Raw genomic sequence first — 17,121 nt, forward strand, 5'->3', positions numbered from 1 at the left:
AGTAAGTCTCCAGGAAATGAATGTTAGTGAATGTAATGTCATGGAAACCAGACTGTGTGTGTGTGTCTTTTAAAGAACCAAAAACTTATAAACCCTAGGAAATGAGGACATTTTTAGAAAGTGGGGACATTTTGTCTGGTCCTCACTACTTTAAAAAGGGCTTTTGGAGGGTTAAGACCTGGTTTTAGGGGTTAGTGTTAGGCATTTAGTTGTGAAGGTTATGTCTATGAGTGTCCTTAGTAAGAATGCTGCATGAGAGAGTGTGTGTGTGTGTGTGTGTGTGTGTGTGTGTGTCTGGACTCACTCTGATAGTGCAGCTGGAAGAAGCCCATGCTTCCCTCTGGCGCAGAGCAATAGTAAACAGAGAGCGTGTTGGTGGGACTGCGGATCACCTGACCCTCCACCAGCAGCGTGTGATTGGCCAGCACCAGCAGAGACCCTCGTTCATCCAGGCCCCTGATGGAGAGCTGCTCCCCCTCCGACAGGTTCACACTCTTCACCTGAACACAGCGGAAGAAAATACACCGCCATTTTACCCCTCTGAGAACATTTCCACCTTATTAGCCCCGGTGTTGTTTTGGGCTGTTGCTCTTCAGATATTACAGTGGTAAATTAGACTCAATGGTCCCCATGATGCACTTTAAAGACTATATATAAAAGTGATGCTTGTTATTATCACCTAAAAACACCCACATAGCATCACGTCCTGTGGTACTGTGAAAAAACCGCATGGTCACAGAGGAAACATTAAGGCTGCAATAATCCCTTTAATCAGTGTTGTTTCTACATTAACAATGGATGAAATGTGAAAAACACAGGTAATGAGCTTCCTCTCGGCTCCACACAGGTTTTATTCATGGCTCACAACTTTTCTGTAACTTTTCTCTATCACATGACTTAACTTTCTTCATGTGACTGAGGGCCCCATCAAAATATCAGAATGAATAACATACAGCGTGAGCCAAGATACGGGGAAAGTACAGCAGAAGGTTGGGTTTCAGGGACCCCTGTGTCGGTCCGTTCAGTGATCCATCCTTCCCTTCTTATTGTATATAGTTTCCTTACCATATCCTCTTTCTCCTCCCTTGTTTCCCCCTCACCTCACACATCTATCCATCCTAATTCCTTCCTTCACTCCATAGGGTAATCCGGAAAGACGTCAAATTTCCTCTTTCATTATCATATACAGTATAAACGGTCAACAAAGACCCAAATAAAACCTGGTTTTAGATTAGATTCAATTAGATTGGTAGTTTGGCGTCCAATCCGAAGTGCAAATCCCAGTGTATACATATACATTTCTTCTTCTTTCAAATTCTCCCTTTTGGGGGCTCGCCACAGCGGATCATCTGCCTCCAAGTTGTCCTCTCCCGTGTGTCCTCCTCTGTTACAGCAGCTGTCCTCATGTCCTCCTTCACAACATCCATGAACCTTCTCTGTGGTCTTCAACATTCTTTGTCCACTAATAATCACTGTCCCTCCTCAGCAGGCGATCGAACCATCTCAACCTTGACTCTCTTACTTAATCTCCAAAACATTCAACCTGTGCTGTCCCTCAAAATATGCTAATTTCTATTCCTGTCCGTCATTCCCAATAAAAATCTCAGCATCTTCACCTCTGGCACCTCAAGCTTCTTCTTGTCTTTTAGACGGTGTCACTGTCTCGTAGCAGGTCTCACTGCTGTCTTGTAAAAGGAAAGTGAAAAGGAAGTTCTCTATCCGTCTGTCACACATCAGCCCTGACACCTGACACTTGTCTCCACCCACCCACCCTGCATGCCCTCTCTTCTTCACCTCTCTTGTGCACTGTCTACTGCTTTGGATGGTTGACACCCAGTATCCACTTCCTGTAAGTCTTCACCGCACCACGTGTCACACACAGGTAAATATTTTCTCTTCCAGATACAAATCACTGCATGTGCACTTTGGGGAAAACTCTTTACACCAATCAAATATAACATTGTATCGTATTACAAATTCTACGATAGCAGTTTTCAATGCTTTATGTAAATATCCAGCATTTACTACAATTATTATTCATTTACACACCGGGTCTAATGTAAGTGAGTTACGTCTCAGAATGAAAAAGATACAAGGAGTAGCCTTTACATAAGTGATGCTTTGTTTATTTGGGGCGTCTGCAGCACGACATCATCATTAACAATGTACTTCATGCCATTACTATGGAAACAAAATGTCTAGAGTCACTGAGTCACTGCTTCAGGAGTCACAGTTTGTCACTCAGCATCCACACAGTCACTGGTTTAGGTTTGACTGTGCATCATTCATGGACGGTTAACTCTGTTCTCACACACATCGTCACCTGTCTGTGACAAACTGATGAAACTGTCACTCATGGTAAACGCTCTGTACGCTTGCTGTGTATTTATTGTCAAGTAGGCATGGGATGATATAAAAATGTCATGAACCTAAACACTGCAGATAGGTTCATGTTTTTTTTGTGTGAGAAATGATTGATTTAATGACACAAGGAAAGATGCAGCACCCCATTGTGCCACGATATTATCATGATATTTAAGTCACAAGTCAATATTATCACACTACTGCAAAAAATACTCAGTATTCGCAAAATCATTTATTGCGATATACTCACACAAGTGCTGTAGTGAGAATGTGCACTTGGCACCATCTAGTGGACTGAAACATCAATAGATTATTTTATGCTAATGCACAAAAACTTGAATGTTTTTTTGAGAATAATATTGCGATATTTCACTGTATCGCTGATGAGTTAGGCAGGATTTGATCATGATGAATATCTTATATTGTCCCATCACTATTATCATGAGTAATGGCAAAAAGGCAACACAAGCCATGTTGAATCCCTCGGGGCCAACAACTAAAATAGCTACTAAAAGACAAACTAAATCTCCCTTAAAAGTTTCCACTTACAACAACTGACCAGAAGTTAAGGGGCTGGCTTATATTTTAGCAGAAGTTCTAATTTAATACACATTTTATTGTATTTTACTGCTCTATTAACCATGTACTGTAAGGTGACCTTCAGTGCTTTGAAAGATGCCCTTAAATTAAAGGGATTATCATTATTATTATTATTATTATTATTATTATTATTATTATTATTATTATTAATAATAATAATAATAAGTAGTAACACTCTGTCCACAAATGTTGGCCCCTACATTGACCATAGGGCCCTGTAATGAAGCTCTTACCTCAATGCAGTAATGTCAAAGTCTTTTATTAGTCGTTAGAAAACGTGATTGATTAAAAACGCACTCGCCTGGCATTTTCTGTAAAGTAGCACTAGTAAAAAAAAGTATAGTGAAAAAGTATACAAACATATTTATGGATTTATGGGCAGTAAATCCAAAATGTTTCACACTGGACCTTTAACAGAGCGAGAGAGTGAGAGAGCGAGAGAGAGAGAGAGAGAGAGAGAGAGAGAGAGCGAGAGAGAGAGAGATAGAGCGAGAGCAGTACCAGCAGCTGTCACTAGGAGGCAGAGTTGACCCTGGGATCAGTTTGTGGTCATTGCAGCACAACAGTATGAGACTGCAGCCATAGACCGTGTTATGTACAAAGTTGACTTAGTCCTCAAGTTTGAAGAGTGAGTCTAACCAGGAAGCAACAGTTCATTGAACGGCCACCAGGGGGCGACTCTGAACCTACTTCTCACATAATCTATAGCATCACTGAACATGTTCATAAGGAGTTATGATCTCAATCACTCTTCATTAAAACTCGATGTCAGTTTTGTAAATGATGTTCCCATTTAGAGGAAAGTGTGATGATGACAATCAGGTCCAATAGGCACCTGGTTAAAGACGATGTCATGTTTCATGGACTTCAACACAGAAAACTACCCATGATGAACACGTCTGTGACCATGTGTACCTGCAGCTCCACTCCGTAGCCGTTGTACACCGTCACCGTGTAGGTGCAGTGTAAGACGCTGCCGTCGGGCAGAGGCGGGTCATCCAACGAGTCGATGTATCCCTCTGGGTCTGAGAAATTCACCATGCAGCTCTGTGCAACTGAGGAAAGACAGACAGACAGACAGACAGACAGACAGAGAGAGAGAGAGAGAGAGCACAGCAGTTTATTTAGCACTGGCCTTGTCATTTTGTATCTTGTAATCTCTTTAAAGTGAGCCTCACTGGAAATCCCCACTGTTTATAATTAATGACAGAAATGAAAGGGCAGAGTCAACCTTCACACTTGTGCACAAAAGTGCTATTAAGTAAAAAAAAATATTTTGTCAATTCCATTTTTTATCAATATATAATATTTAATTTATTTTATTTAGTGTATTTCACAAATGTATTCAATATAATAAATATGATGATCGATGCAACAGCTTTTAAAACACAATCACGATAAGATGATATTCAAAATCTAAGATGATACCTTGTCTTATTGTGTTATGATATAGATAAACTAGTACTTCAGTAACTCAATAAGTAGCCATTTATTGGTGAAAACAAGCACTTTTGGTGGACATGCCAAACAGGTCTACTGGACCAGTTCCAAAGACTTTTCAAGGACTTTCCCAAATTCCCTCAAATTCAAGGACCGAATGTGCTGACACGGCATAAGAGCAACTTGTAAGAGCGGCTTCGCCCATAGCGTCCACTTTTATTGATTAGCAGCACAATCTGCATCTGTACAACTGATCGACCTTGTGATCTTTGTAATTTTCTTTCCGCACAGAATCTCAAGTAAACAGTAGGGACAGAGAGAGAGGGAGAGCGAGACAGTGAACATTGTCCACAACAGCCTAGCCTGAGCAGACGTTCCCAATCACGCTATCATGATTTGAACCACACATGCAGCTGGAGGGTTTTTCACAAAGAGAGTGAACATTTTCAACTCAATCCATAAAGAAAGACTTCAGATGTGATGAATCCTCCTCATACCTGAAGAAGATGGTCCAGCATCAGTGTCCGCCTCCAGCATGGCGGACACAGTGGTGACCTCAGCCTCATGCTTTGTCTTGTGTGTCTGTGTGTGCGGTGGAGACGAGTGTGTGTCCTTGGGAGGGGGCGCGGTCGGCTCGTTGCCTCGGCCTGACACGGCAGCTGATGCTTGGGCTTTTATCTTTCTCAGTAATCCGCCACCTTGATGCTCCAGGGAATGGCTTCCAGGGAGGGAGCTGATGCTGAGACCTCTGCCCAGAAGAGGGAGCAGGTTCTGCGGCAGAGCAGAGGGGAGGAGCTCCCCTCTCTGGGAGACAAGTCGTCCTTTTTGAGTGAGCACTGAGTGCAGCAGATCTCCGGCCGCAGCACTGGAACTTTTGCCTTTGGTGCTGCTTTCTTTTGTGTTCCCTGGTGTCACCACTGGGGACGGGGTAAAGGGGACGACTGTGGGGACTTCTTTATCTGGAAAGAGTGGAAAATCAAGGGATAAATGACTGCAAATGACCAGACTAGTACATTTAAAAAAGCCTGGGAGTACGACTCTGCATGGGTCTTATCAGAAGAGTCAAAGCCAGCACAAGCGTCCCTCTCCTCCACATTAGGTCTGAACCATTCGTGGAAAACTGAGATTTGATTTGCAAACTTGTTTTTCTGTTTCAATACAGTATAGATTGGAATGAAATGGAGCATTACCACAGGACACAATCACAACATGAGCTGGAAAATGAATCATTTTCAAATGAAAAAATTGGAATTTGAAGCAATGCAATGCTGCAATTTAACCTGTTTCTGTTTTAGATTGTTTATGTTTCAAGCCTTTTTTTGTCCAAACAATTGGATATTTTACCCAAGTCATTCAGCTATAATATAATATAACATAATATAATATTCCACTGTAAGGACGACAAAATAAAGATACGATTTGATTCCAACATGCACAAATGACATTTTTTTATATCATTTGGAGAGAAGATGGATGTCGGGGTGTGGAGTGACCATCATGGCCATTGCATGGTGCTAGAGAGAGGCCAAAAATAATTTGTTATATCAGAGTAGCAAATGTCAAGCACACCCTCAAAGCTTCATGTAAATGAAACTGTGTTTGTTACTGAAGGCTTACTTCCTGTTTCCAGTAGATGGCGCAATGACTGGCTGTGCAGGTTCTCATTAATGAAATAAGATGAAGATGAATAGAGATGGGGTGAAAGTCTGCTGCGTGCTATTCCTTCAAACATACTTTTTTTTTTTTAATGGTTGCCGCGGTAACCCACATACAGATCAAAGAAAGGCAAGAATGGCTCCTGTCTGGGCAGATACCTGCTGCGCGGCTCGTGGGAACACAACATGTAAAAAAATATATTTTTTTTGCTTTGGGGACAAAACATTTGAGAACATCATCATTTCCAGGTTTGACGAAGACTGATCAACATTTTTTAAGGTTTTCTGATAATTTAAACGATTAATCGATTATGTAAATAATCGTTAGTTGCATCTCTACATATACATACATGCCTTTTTTTCTGAGAATAAGTTATCAACAAAATATGGAATCAAAACGTGAATTGATTTTTACAGAAATGACTAAGAACGTATTGTAACATTATTTTATTTAAATCCAAGAACCTGATGTAATTGCTGAAACAGGAAGTAGTAACACTTCGCTCATGAACAGAACAATTTGGGTTGGACATGACAGGGGCTGTGCAAAAAGCAGAGAAAGCAAACTGCTCTGCCGTGCATGATAAAAATGCCGTCTCAAGCAGCTTACTTCAAGAACAGCAGAGACCAGCATTTACACACACACACACACGCATACAAAACACCTCCTGTCTTCTTGCCCACATACTTTGCGGTCCAGCCTCACAGCGACAACAACAACAACAACAAGCAGCCGTTCACACGCTGAAAAAGTGCTCATGATGCAGTCGCACATTAATCTACATTAAAGTTTCATTTACACTCTCCTCGAGCAAAACAAGACGCAGGGCCGAGCTGTACTGCAGCTGTCACTGTTTTATCAAGGAGAGAGAGACACAGAGAGACAGACAGACAGAGAGAGAGAGTGCTTTCTTTTTGTTTGGCTGTTGTTTTTTTACCAGACGGGAAATAAATTGCCTTATTTTTTATTTATTTTTCATTATGACTGACTATATACATGCATTACACGCTCAGGGTGTCAAACCGCTATCATGGGGAAAGTCATTTCAGCCTTCACAGCTCGCAGTTATTTAGGCAGCTACACAACGTTAGATATTGACACCCAGTGTGTGTGAAGGGGGGGAACAAAATAAGTGCCAGTTCTCCCCTTATCTATAGGAAGCATGCGTGTCTGTTAGTTATTACTAAATCATTAAACACCAAATTATGAAACTCTTCAGTGAATAAAAGATACAATAAGGTGGTAAAGTACAGTTCACAACACCCATCCAACCATCTTATACCACTTTATGCTCCACACGAGGGTCACAGGGGGCGCTGTGCCAATCTCAGCTGTAGAGATGGGATTTATGGCTCTTTGAAGGGAGCCGGTGTTGTGCTGAAAAACGACTGCCCCTGAAGGGAACAGTAGTAGTATAACTCTTTATTGCAAGGAGTGATGTTGACCAAATTCACTGCACATGCATCTGGCAAACACAGAGAATGTTATGCAGAATGTAAAGGCAATCTGTTACAGTTCTACATATCATAATTATACTGTAAAAAGTTATCCAAAACGTTACTTAAGTAATTGTAATGACGTAAATGTAACTCGTTATTACCCACCTCTGATAGCACTTAGTGATTTCTCACTATGTGTTATGTGATTGATAGGGCTACAGGACATTTCTATTGCACAGTAGAAGTGCTGCGCGTTCCCGTCGGGCGCAGTCGTTTATCGGCAAGCAGCCTCTTTTTGGCACAACACCGGATCTTGAAGAGCCGTTCAAAAGACTGGCTCACTATTTTGGATCTTTGTTTAAAATGTGTCTTAGTGTAAATACACTTGTTAATCATGCCACACCTTTATATTTGTGACACAATAAAAAACTAAGCAGTCTACAATGAATGTCCATGCAAAACTATACTAAACTTAACATATATTGATATAGAAAACTTGGTAACATTAGTTCACATTTTAGTAAACAATTTTTGAGACTGAATTTTGAAATGTTACATTTTGCTTTTCCCTTCTTTTCATCCGAAATGCTGCTGCGCTTCCTTTGGCTCATAGCTGTAGTCTGACACTCCGCAGTCCGCGCCCACGTTGAATTTGCATATCAAATTGGCGCATGCTGTGTGCGTGACAGCGATTTAAAAAAGAAGAAAAAAAACGAAAAAGAAAAGGAACGGCTCTCAACTGAGACTCGGTTCCATCGGACATGTTAAAGAGCCGTTCAATAGATTCGGTTCGTTCGTGATAGTCACAACTCTCCTCAGCTGACGTAGGGCGATAGGCGGGGTTGTACTGCCCTTGCAGCGCGTGAACTAATGAGGCGTTAGATAGCAAGCTAACTTTTTAGCTTGAAGTCCTCCAATAAACACACGGCTTGACTTTTCTTGCTTTTACTGAGGTAACTGTCACGCACATGACTTTGTTGGTTGACTTTGTTTTTGTAAAAGTGCAAAATCACAGAGAAAAGATAAAATATTTCAGTACAACGACACATTCTATGCGCAGCTACAACACGCAGGTGAATCAATATACCTAGCTTAGCTTGTACCGCACTGAGTAGAGACTTAACTTTTCTTTTCTTAAAATGTTTAACAAAAACACAGACAGGTACTTACAGACAATTCATTTCCAAGGACGAAGTGTAGTAGAAAACGTTAAAATCAACATGAACTACAAATGCCGCTGTCTCCCGTATCACGAGAGGAAAACGCGCTTTTTCAGCCTCAATGTACGGTGATTCAAAGATTGTACGAACAGCGGTAAGAGCGCTCACTCTGACTGTATTTCCAAGACCAAACAAACACAATGAGTTCTCACTTTGTTGCTATTTCTACAGACTAACAGAAACTTTTAACACACTTGGGACCCATGTCCGTTTAGGGCGATTTTTCAAAAGACCTTGAATTTTTTTCAAATTCACAAACCTTTAAGAATGTCAAGGACCCCGTGGAAAGTTACATCGTTGACAGGAGACATTTACCCAAATATCAAATTCACCTAATTTTGGAACAGAATTCAAGCACTTTCAATGACCTGTGCCTACTCAGGGAAATTTTCAAAAACCTTTCAAGGGCCTTGACTTTTTGTTTTTCAAAATTCACAAACTTTCAAGGATTTCAAGGACCCATGGAAATCAGTGGCAGGAGACATTTACCTAAATATCAACTTCACTTCTTTCCTGCACAAAATTCAAGCACGTTCAATGACCTGTGTCTGTTTAAGGCAATTGTCACAAACTTTTAAGGATTTCAAGGACCCGTGGGAACGCTGTAAACCTTTTTGTAAACCGATTTTATCCACTCAGCTCAGTACAAGTGAAGCCTTTGTTAGAACTATATACTGGAAAAGCATCATAAGTGTTTGATTAGTCCAGTTTAACCTCGTAAGGCTGCTGTAAAGACGTCAATCTGTTCACAGCATCTTTAAAGCCGCAGTATGTCACTTTTAAAATATAAAGAAAGCGTCTGTTACATTTAAACCAATGTCAAATGAGTTCACTGTGTCTCTACAGCACTTTTGACAGTGTCATGTCTGTGGTGACATTAATGCACTGCACATTGACTGAGCAGGTGGAAGAAACACAGCGTGAGCTGCATGCAGCAGAACCACGGCTGAAAAAACCCACCATCAGAAGTTGACTGAAAATAAACCCAGATGTTAAGTCAATCTTTCCGTTCCGATTCCTTAGATTCTGATTCCTAAAACACAGATTTCCTATGGTTTAAAGGTTCAGTTTCCAAGTGGAAAAGGCTGTCTAACAGCAAGCGAAAGCAGTCAGCAGATGGCATAGACTCAAGCAGGTGAAGGTTTTATTAGGTGGAGTCTTTTGTTAAGTAACCAGAATATTTTTTTCCTCGTGTCCCCGCTGGCACCATTGTTTTCAGCAAGTGTAAATGTCCTCCAAATCTATATTTTAGGGCTGAAAAACTGATCGATTAGCAACTACTATAGCACCTCTGTCATATTTGATTGACAGTAAAGCAGCCGTTCACATAGTACTGTTTCATTTCTGACTGTTTTATTCTAATGTAAGAAAAGCTTAGTACACAAAACAACTGCAGCAGCCACAAATCCTCGAGACAAAAAAGCTGGGAAAGGAAAACTACTCCTTTTATCATCGTCATATACATTAGTGCTGAAAACAACCTTAAAGATTAATGTGATATTACATTTCCAAATCAAGTTTCACAGCCACAGGCCATTAGGCACAGAGTGGGAAAAAAAAAGAAACTTGTCGCAGTGATTTGTGCACATCGTGGAGACAAGAGCGTGAACTGTGCTGTTAATGGATCGTGTCGCGTTAATGTCACAACACGTCGCTGGTAGCGACCCCCCCTGCTACCTTGATGAATCATTTAACTCTTCTGACATGATTTAATGGGACCTGGTCCTCTGCACCTTTGCACACACACACACAGATGATAAAAATTACAAACTTCCAACACTGAATCACAAACAGCAGATGAGCTTCCTGTGTCTGTGGACGCCACATCTGCTCAGCGTCCAACACTGTAATTCACTTGGAAATTGATGCCTGTCACGGCTCAAAGGAAACGCTGGAAGCAGCGATTTCTGAGTGTTAAATGAATTTAAAGGACATTTCTCACAGACACTCACAGAGTGAGAGGTTTTCATTAGGATTCAGGACAAGTATGTTCTGGCAGAGTAGCACTTAATGGATTATTGTTATTTTGAAGTGAAATGAATTCAAGCTTATGATCCTGTTAATTATAGGATGTCATTTTTGAAATGTGTCGTCAGGTTTAGTGGTGCAGGAAATGAACTGTGTACAAAGTGACAGACATTTACTTAAAGAGTAACTTAACACCTAAAACATTTTCTTCCAGGTGAAAATAATATACTGTCATTCGCTGATCAAGCTGCAAATCTCCACAGTTTAGTGTTGTTTTTTTTAAATGATACATTCACATAATAATAATAATAAAACTCAATTATATTACAATAATTTACAGTGAATTACAGTTTTGCAATATATTTGCTTTAGAACAAACTGTTGCAAGGCAATCACACAGTGCTGATGAAGCCTATCCGCTCCACGCGCCTCTCTCTGTGCTTCTCAGTATAGTAGCGTCTAGACGCTGCACACGGGGAGTGAAATGTTTCCTTTTGAGACCGATGAAGGCAACGGCAACATCGTAAAGCGAGTAAAGCGAGACGACTGCAAACAGTGATAACATTGCTTGACGTAAGCACAAAAATGACGTTGCATTGTTTCAAACAGAGGCAGAATAATAACGTAAAAGTCGTGCGCTGCAGCTTTATACCTAATATGATAAAAACATGTCAGATTGAGAAGCTTCTCCTGCTTTGCACTTGCAGAGCCGTTTACATGCAGACATTTTCAGGACTAAATGAGACCGTTTGTAGTCTGAGCAGCGCGTTCGTGGTTGTGTCAACTAAACAGTGTTTGACAGAATTCTCAACTCTGTGTTTTCAAGTGTCTGAGCCTTTGTTGGCCGCTCAGCCTTAATTGGTCTCCGGCGTCTGTGGTATTTTGTAATGACTGTGTTTTTGTGTTGTTGTTGCACTCATCACCATTACCTTCTTTATAGCAGAACGTCGTCTTTGAACCGCTCAGGTGATAATGTGGAATGAGACGCATGAAAACAGGTGGATTTGATTGTCTAGTTTATATTTTATAGGGTTTAGGTAGCGGGAATAGTTTGGAAAATCTTTTTTAATGACTTTTAAAACCAGAAGGTGTTTAACAGTTGATTTCCGACAGCTTCTGTAGCTGAGCTGCTAAGTTATTTGCTTCAGTCATCAAATGAATAATTAAAGTCTATTAAAGCACAGATTGTGTTTAGAACTCTTTTCCCTCTTTTCACAGTGTTGGAGATGAATGTGTATCATATCATTTTCATTGTGGTGAGATGACAGCAGACATGTTGATGAGATCTCACACAGACTTTTTATTATGTGTCTTTGATGGAAAGTGGCTGCGACAGAAGCAGCGGCGACAGCCACACTCTGATGGGGGGTTCACTTTTTTTCACAAAGGTTGTCTCTGCTGAGAGAAACTGAAATATGAGTCATTTAATGAGAAAAGAAACATAATGACAAGACTGCAGTGATGTGGAAATAAACAGACTTGTAGCTCCGTTATCCGTCAGATCATCTCTGCAGTGAGATAAGATTACTTTGGTCTCATTTAAAATGCAATTAGGGACAGAATGATATGGATATGACTTTTATGTCTCAATTTTCTTGATTTGCATTTAGCTTTGTATTACTAGAACAGGGGCGGTATTTTTGAAACATTGTGCTTCCCAGCCTCAGTTTCCACTGAGTTCAAAAATATCTTCTTTCTTTTTCTTTGTTACGTGTCCACCAGTGACACTTGGGCCGAGCCTTGAAACTGAGGTTGGAAAGCACAATTTTTCAAAAATACTACCCCTATTCTAGTAATACAAAGCCAAATGCAAATCTCACAATCTCACAATATCATTGCCATAATTGTAAAAATGTATGGTTCAAATGGGATATATGTCAAATATTTACATCAGCAACCATTAGCATTCAAATCTTTGATGGATGTTGTAGGTCAAAGTTTGAGTAACAAGGAAATGAGGAGCTGCACTTGTACACATGAATAACCCACGCTTTATAAAACATTCACCTGGTTATTTTGTTTGCATGTCATTAACAGGGATTTGACTGATTGTGAGGCTTTTTGGTTTTGGTGATATTGAGCATTTCCAACAAACAGCTGCAGGTGTTAAGTTCAAGCAACTCAGCTGGAAACCCAAGTGATACAAGCTAAGATTTTGGGCGGTGCAACATCCAACCAAGACATAAGCAGAGTTCACTGTTTATAACTAAATAATTCAATCTAGCCCCTTCAAAATGTCTGCTTTCAATTTCCTGGTATCATATTATCCCTACAGGAAAAGCAAAAAGAATATTAATCCTTTTTAGAATTTCAATAGGTCCTCGCAGCCCTGTGTGAGTGCTCAGGCCCTAATGAGTGGTGCTAGAACTGTATGACGGATCATAAGTGTTGCCACAGTTGGAACGACAGAAACCTGCACTTCCTGCCTGGGTGGGTCAAAGATAAAGTGCCCTGTGCTGCATGGCACATCATTGCTGGAGATCATGTGTTTTCTTTTGGCATCATTTACAAATGAGGTGTGTGTATTCATGTTGAAGAAAGCACCTTCCCAAACTGTCCTCCTCACCTGCACATGAACCTGCAGGAACAACTTCGTTATTTCCACATTTAGCAGCTGCAGAGCACTAAACTCATTCATGTGAAGCCACGCCCACGTCCAGTATGTTCGGCTGATGGAGTGTATGTTTTAAATGGAATAAATGCATCAAATAAAGTTCTGTCATAATCAAACAGTTTTCCTTTTTGCAACAAATGGAAACACATGATATGGCGGTGATGGCTGGAAACCATGTGTAACTTCACAGCTTGTTAGACTCTGATCTAGAGAGATGGAGGCTGAGGTGGAGGCGAGAGAATGGCTTTGACTGGACCGTGACTGATAGACATAGATAGGTGGTCAACTAGCTGCCTGCTTTTGCCATTCACCCATTCACTCACACTTTCATACAGTGCATGTTCTACCACACATCTTCCACGCTGCTGACAGGAGCAACGTGGGGATCAGCATGTAGATGAGCAGAGCCGGGAATCAAACCCACACCCTTTGAGTTGAAAGACGACTCACTCTACCACTGAGCAACCGTCATTTACGAGGCTTTTTGTTTGGTTTCTGAGACCGAGGTGTCACTTGATGTACCGACTGTAAAGACCCTTCAAGACAAATGTGTTTTTGGGATTAGTGCTGTCAAGAGATTAAAAAAATTGAGCAATTCATTAATTATGATCTGTAATTAATCTCTTTTTTAATCGCACCTAAAAATTACTGAGAAAAGCCCTCATCTTGAGGTATTTTTATTTAAATTCATTGTTACATTATTGTGGCAGATCAAAAGATTGATATATAACAAAAAACGTGGCTTTATAAAGTTTAAATTTATTGTAAAATGCCATATTAAGTATATAAGTATAGGAAACAATTAATTCAAATGAGCCAGTACTATATTCCGTGTCAATATTAGTCAAAAACTAGTAAAAAAAATCATGAATTGGATGTTATTCTTCTTGATGATGATCTGACTCCATTTGATTTGGCAAAGGTTTTTTCTCACGCGATCCTCCACATTTATCCGGGCTTGGCACTGGATGTGGCCCCGCAGTGGCTGGGCATGGATTAGATATCGGGGGGAAAAATCACATATAATCTGACACAATCTTCCCCCAAATCCTCAATATCGCAGAAATGCTGAGACAAACAGACAACAATCAAAATACTGTATATAAAAATAAGTGTTCAGCATGAATAGTGATAATAATTCAGGGTCTCGTGCCTCGCTGTTTTAAACACTGACTTTTGGTACATGACAAACCAAACACAGAAAGGTGTGGCAGAGAAAGGTCACTGTTTCACCACAGGGAAGTCAGTAATCGGATGATGCGGATGCCTGATGGCTTGTGTGTGTGTGTGTGTGTGTGTGTGTGTGTGTGTGTGTGATTTGTATGGGGACTCCCCGAGGTGCAGCGCTACCTGGATGACCTCTCCATCACAAAGAAGATGAAAGAGGCAGCATGCCGCTTCATGACAAGGGTTTTGCAGAAGAGAGCGTGTCCTGTAGCTCAAAATAACGGGTGTCTATTTCAGAACATCAGTCAAGCACCCAGACAGTTGTATTGATTGCGAGAGTGTCCACAAAGTCCAATCTGTGGGGACAGCCACAACAAAAACAACAAAAACAAGACTAACTGCTTTCCTGTCTGGACTGTCGTTACTGAGACGAGTAGAGGAGCTGCTGATGGGTCATCCAGAGAAATCCTGCTGAAAACCATGTTGTACATTCTCTCTCTATAGAGTGAAATATGTACGTGTCTTATCAACATAAAATAAAATGACATGTTGACGGCTTTAGTCCAATATGCACACTTGCCCTCACCGAGGCTGCCAGCAGAGACAGATTTTAGAAGCCTAACAAAAGGCTGACCAGATGAATCACAACCAGATATCTCAGCCTTGAAACTGTATTTATTTCCTGTTGTTGAACCACTGCTGCCTTCACCAATAAGGCCACATGTGTTATTCTTTATGCTTTCAGTGTTTGAAATCCCTGATTTGGATTTTCATAAACGACAGGAACCTATCAAATGCCTTCTCCTAATGGAATTTTGGTGCAGGAGAGTGAGCGGTTTTCAAACTTTATCGAGAAAAGGCTGTTTAACGATGAGATGAAATGGTTATTAGATGAGCCTTTGGTTAAGTGGCTCAAATCTAATGTCCTTGTGTCCGTGCTGGCAGCCTATATACCTCAGTCTCTCTGGCTGGTTCACAAACACAGTCAGTGCTCGTTATGTGTCAGCGCCTCAACAAACACACTTTCATTTAGAAAGTAATCTTTTTTATTAGATTAGAATTATTAGATTCTGAAAGTACCTATTTGTAGCCTGAGCCACAACACATTACCCTTAATGATGCCAGTGAAGTGCGGCCTTTTGGGAACACATTTGTCCTGAGGGTCATTCTGACTTGACCTGTGATGATCCAGCAAACAGGAACAATGGGCTAATATATGGGCTTATATTAAATCAAGAATTTCTGCCGAGCAATTAAAAAAAATGTAATCATTGAACAGCAATACCTTTTATTCACTGGTCAAATAAAAACCATTCCTACAGCGATAGAGTCTGCAGAATAGCTTCAAAAATAATTGGGGGCAAGCACTTTGGTATTAAAAAAGAAATCAGGCTTAATCCACTTTGTATCTGTCTGGATGTATGTGATCCTAATCAGGGAAATTTAATTGACTTCATACGTAGTCCATTGTCCTTGTCTTGGAGCTTCTGACCGTAGTGGTCTGCTAGTTCAATGCAGTCTCCAGGATCATATATTACAGAGATACATCTGCGATCGTAATGTAATTGAAATGTCTGCTTATTAATGAGTTTGTGTGCAGCATAAAATAATCTCTGCCAAATCAAATACTTCCTTCCATGACAACCAAAAATATATTTAACTTATAACTTATTTTTTTTCTTCTTTTGCACACCCTTTGTACTGCTGTCAATCTATGTGTTAGTGCAAGAGTGGCATGTGTGTGTGTGTGGGGGGGCTTTTCCAGAGTGTGCCCAGGGCCCCCCTTATAATACAATATTTCACAAATGCACTACCAGGCGGACTGGTTTGATCAGGATCGAGTGCTTTTATTACAATATTACCTGTTTTTTTATGAGAACATGCATCTCCAAGGTGCTGTTGCTGCTGCAGCTGCCTTTGCCAAATTTAAATTCTCGATTTGCACAGGTCCCTCGCAGTCACTGTCATATGATACGGTAGGAAATCTTAAAAAGCACTCTGCTGGAACCTAACGGGTGCTACTTCAAATAGCTCATGAGACGGCAGTAAGTCATTACAGCTTCAACATGAACCTTCCACTCACGCATTCAAATTAATATCAAAGTCTGAATAAAAAGTGAGAGCCCAAACATCCTTTGATGAGAGTAGAAATATGTCGAGATAATGTTGTCCCTATGAAAAGTTGATTATTATTTTTTAAGATACAGCACATAGTTGGGACATTATTGATCCTCCTTTTACAGGCCTTCTCAAACCACAGTTCCATTTTACGGGGCTACAGACAGTTTTCTCTGCCATCCCTCTTCACAACAAAACAATGTGTGGATCCTTTCGCCCCCTCTCTAAACAAGAAGTGTGCTAAATGCTGTCTACTGCATGTAAAACACTGGCTCTGCACAGGTAAAATCATACACCCCTGCTTTAGAACCCTCAGCTACTCCTTTAAATCTTTAGTGTCGGCTGGGTTTCTTTTAAATGAGCATGTATCTGCAGAGGGAAAACACTGCGTGTGTGTGTGTGTGTGTGTGCGTGTGTGTGTGTGTGTGTGTGTGTGACACAATGAGAGTTGTAAAAGGAGAAAAAACAAGGGAGACGGAGGCAGAATCCAATCGTCCTCAGAGGCTGCACTTTCACTGCCACTCCAGCACAATCA

At 40.7% G+C, this 17,121-nt stretch overlaps 1 protein-coding gene across 6 annotated transcripts in view; it reads right to left on the reverse strand.

Annotated features, from left to right (window-relative positions):
* LOC131446372 (seizure 6-like protein) overlaps positions 1 to 17,121 on the reverse strand; it is a 54,982-nt gene that overhangs the window by 16,686 nt on the left and 21,175 nt on the right. For all 6 annotated transcript variants that reach the window (XM_058617556.1, XM_058617555.1, XM_058617552.1 and 3 more), the window contains exons 2-4: positions 4,902 to 5,363; positions 3,880 to 4,019; positions 305 to 500 (exon numbers count right to left, since the gene is read on the reverse strand). In XM_058617556.1, coding sequence (XP_058473539.1) covers positions 305 to 500; positions 3,880 to 4,019; positions 4,902 to 5,363 — 798 coding nt within the window. The remainder of the gene's footprint in view (positions 1 to 304; positions 501 to 3,879; positions 4,020 to 4,901; positions 5,364 to 17,121) is intronic.

This window comes from Solea solea, chromosome 19 (genome assembly GCF_958295425.1).
Source record: "Solea solea chromosome 19, fSolSol10.1, whole genome shotgun sequence".
Classification (NCBI taxonomy): Eukaryota; Metazoa; Chordata; class Actinopteri; order Pleuronectiformes; family Soleidae; genus Solea; species Solea solea.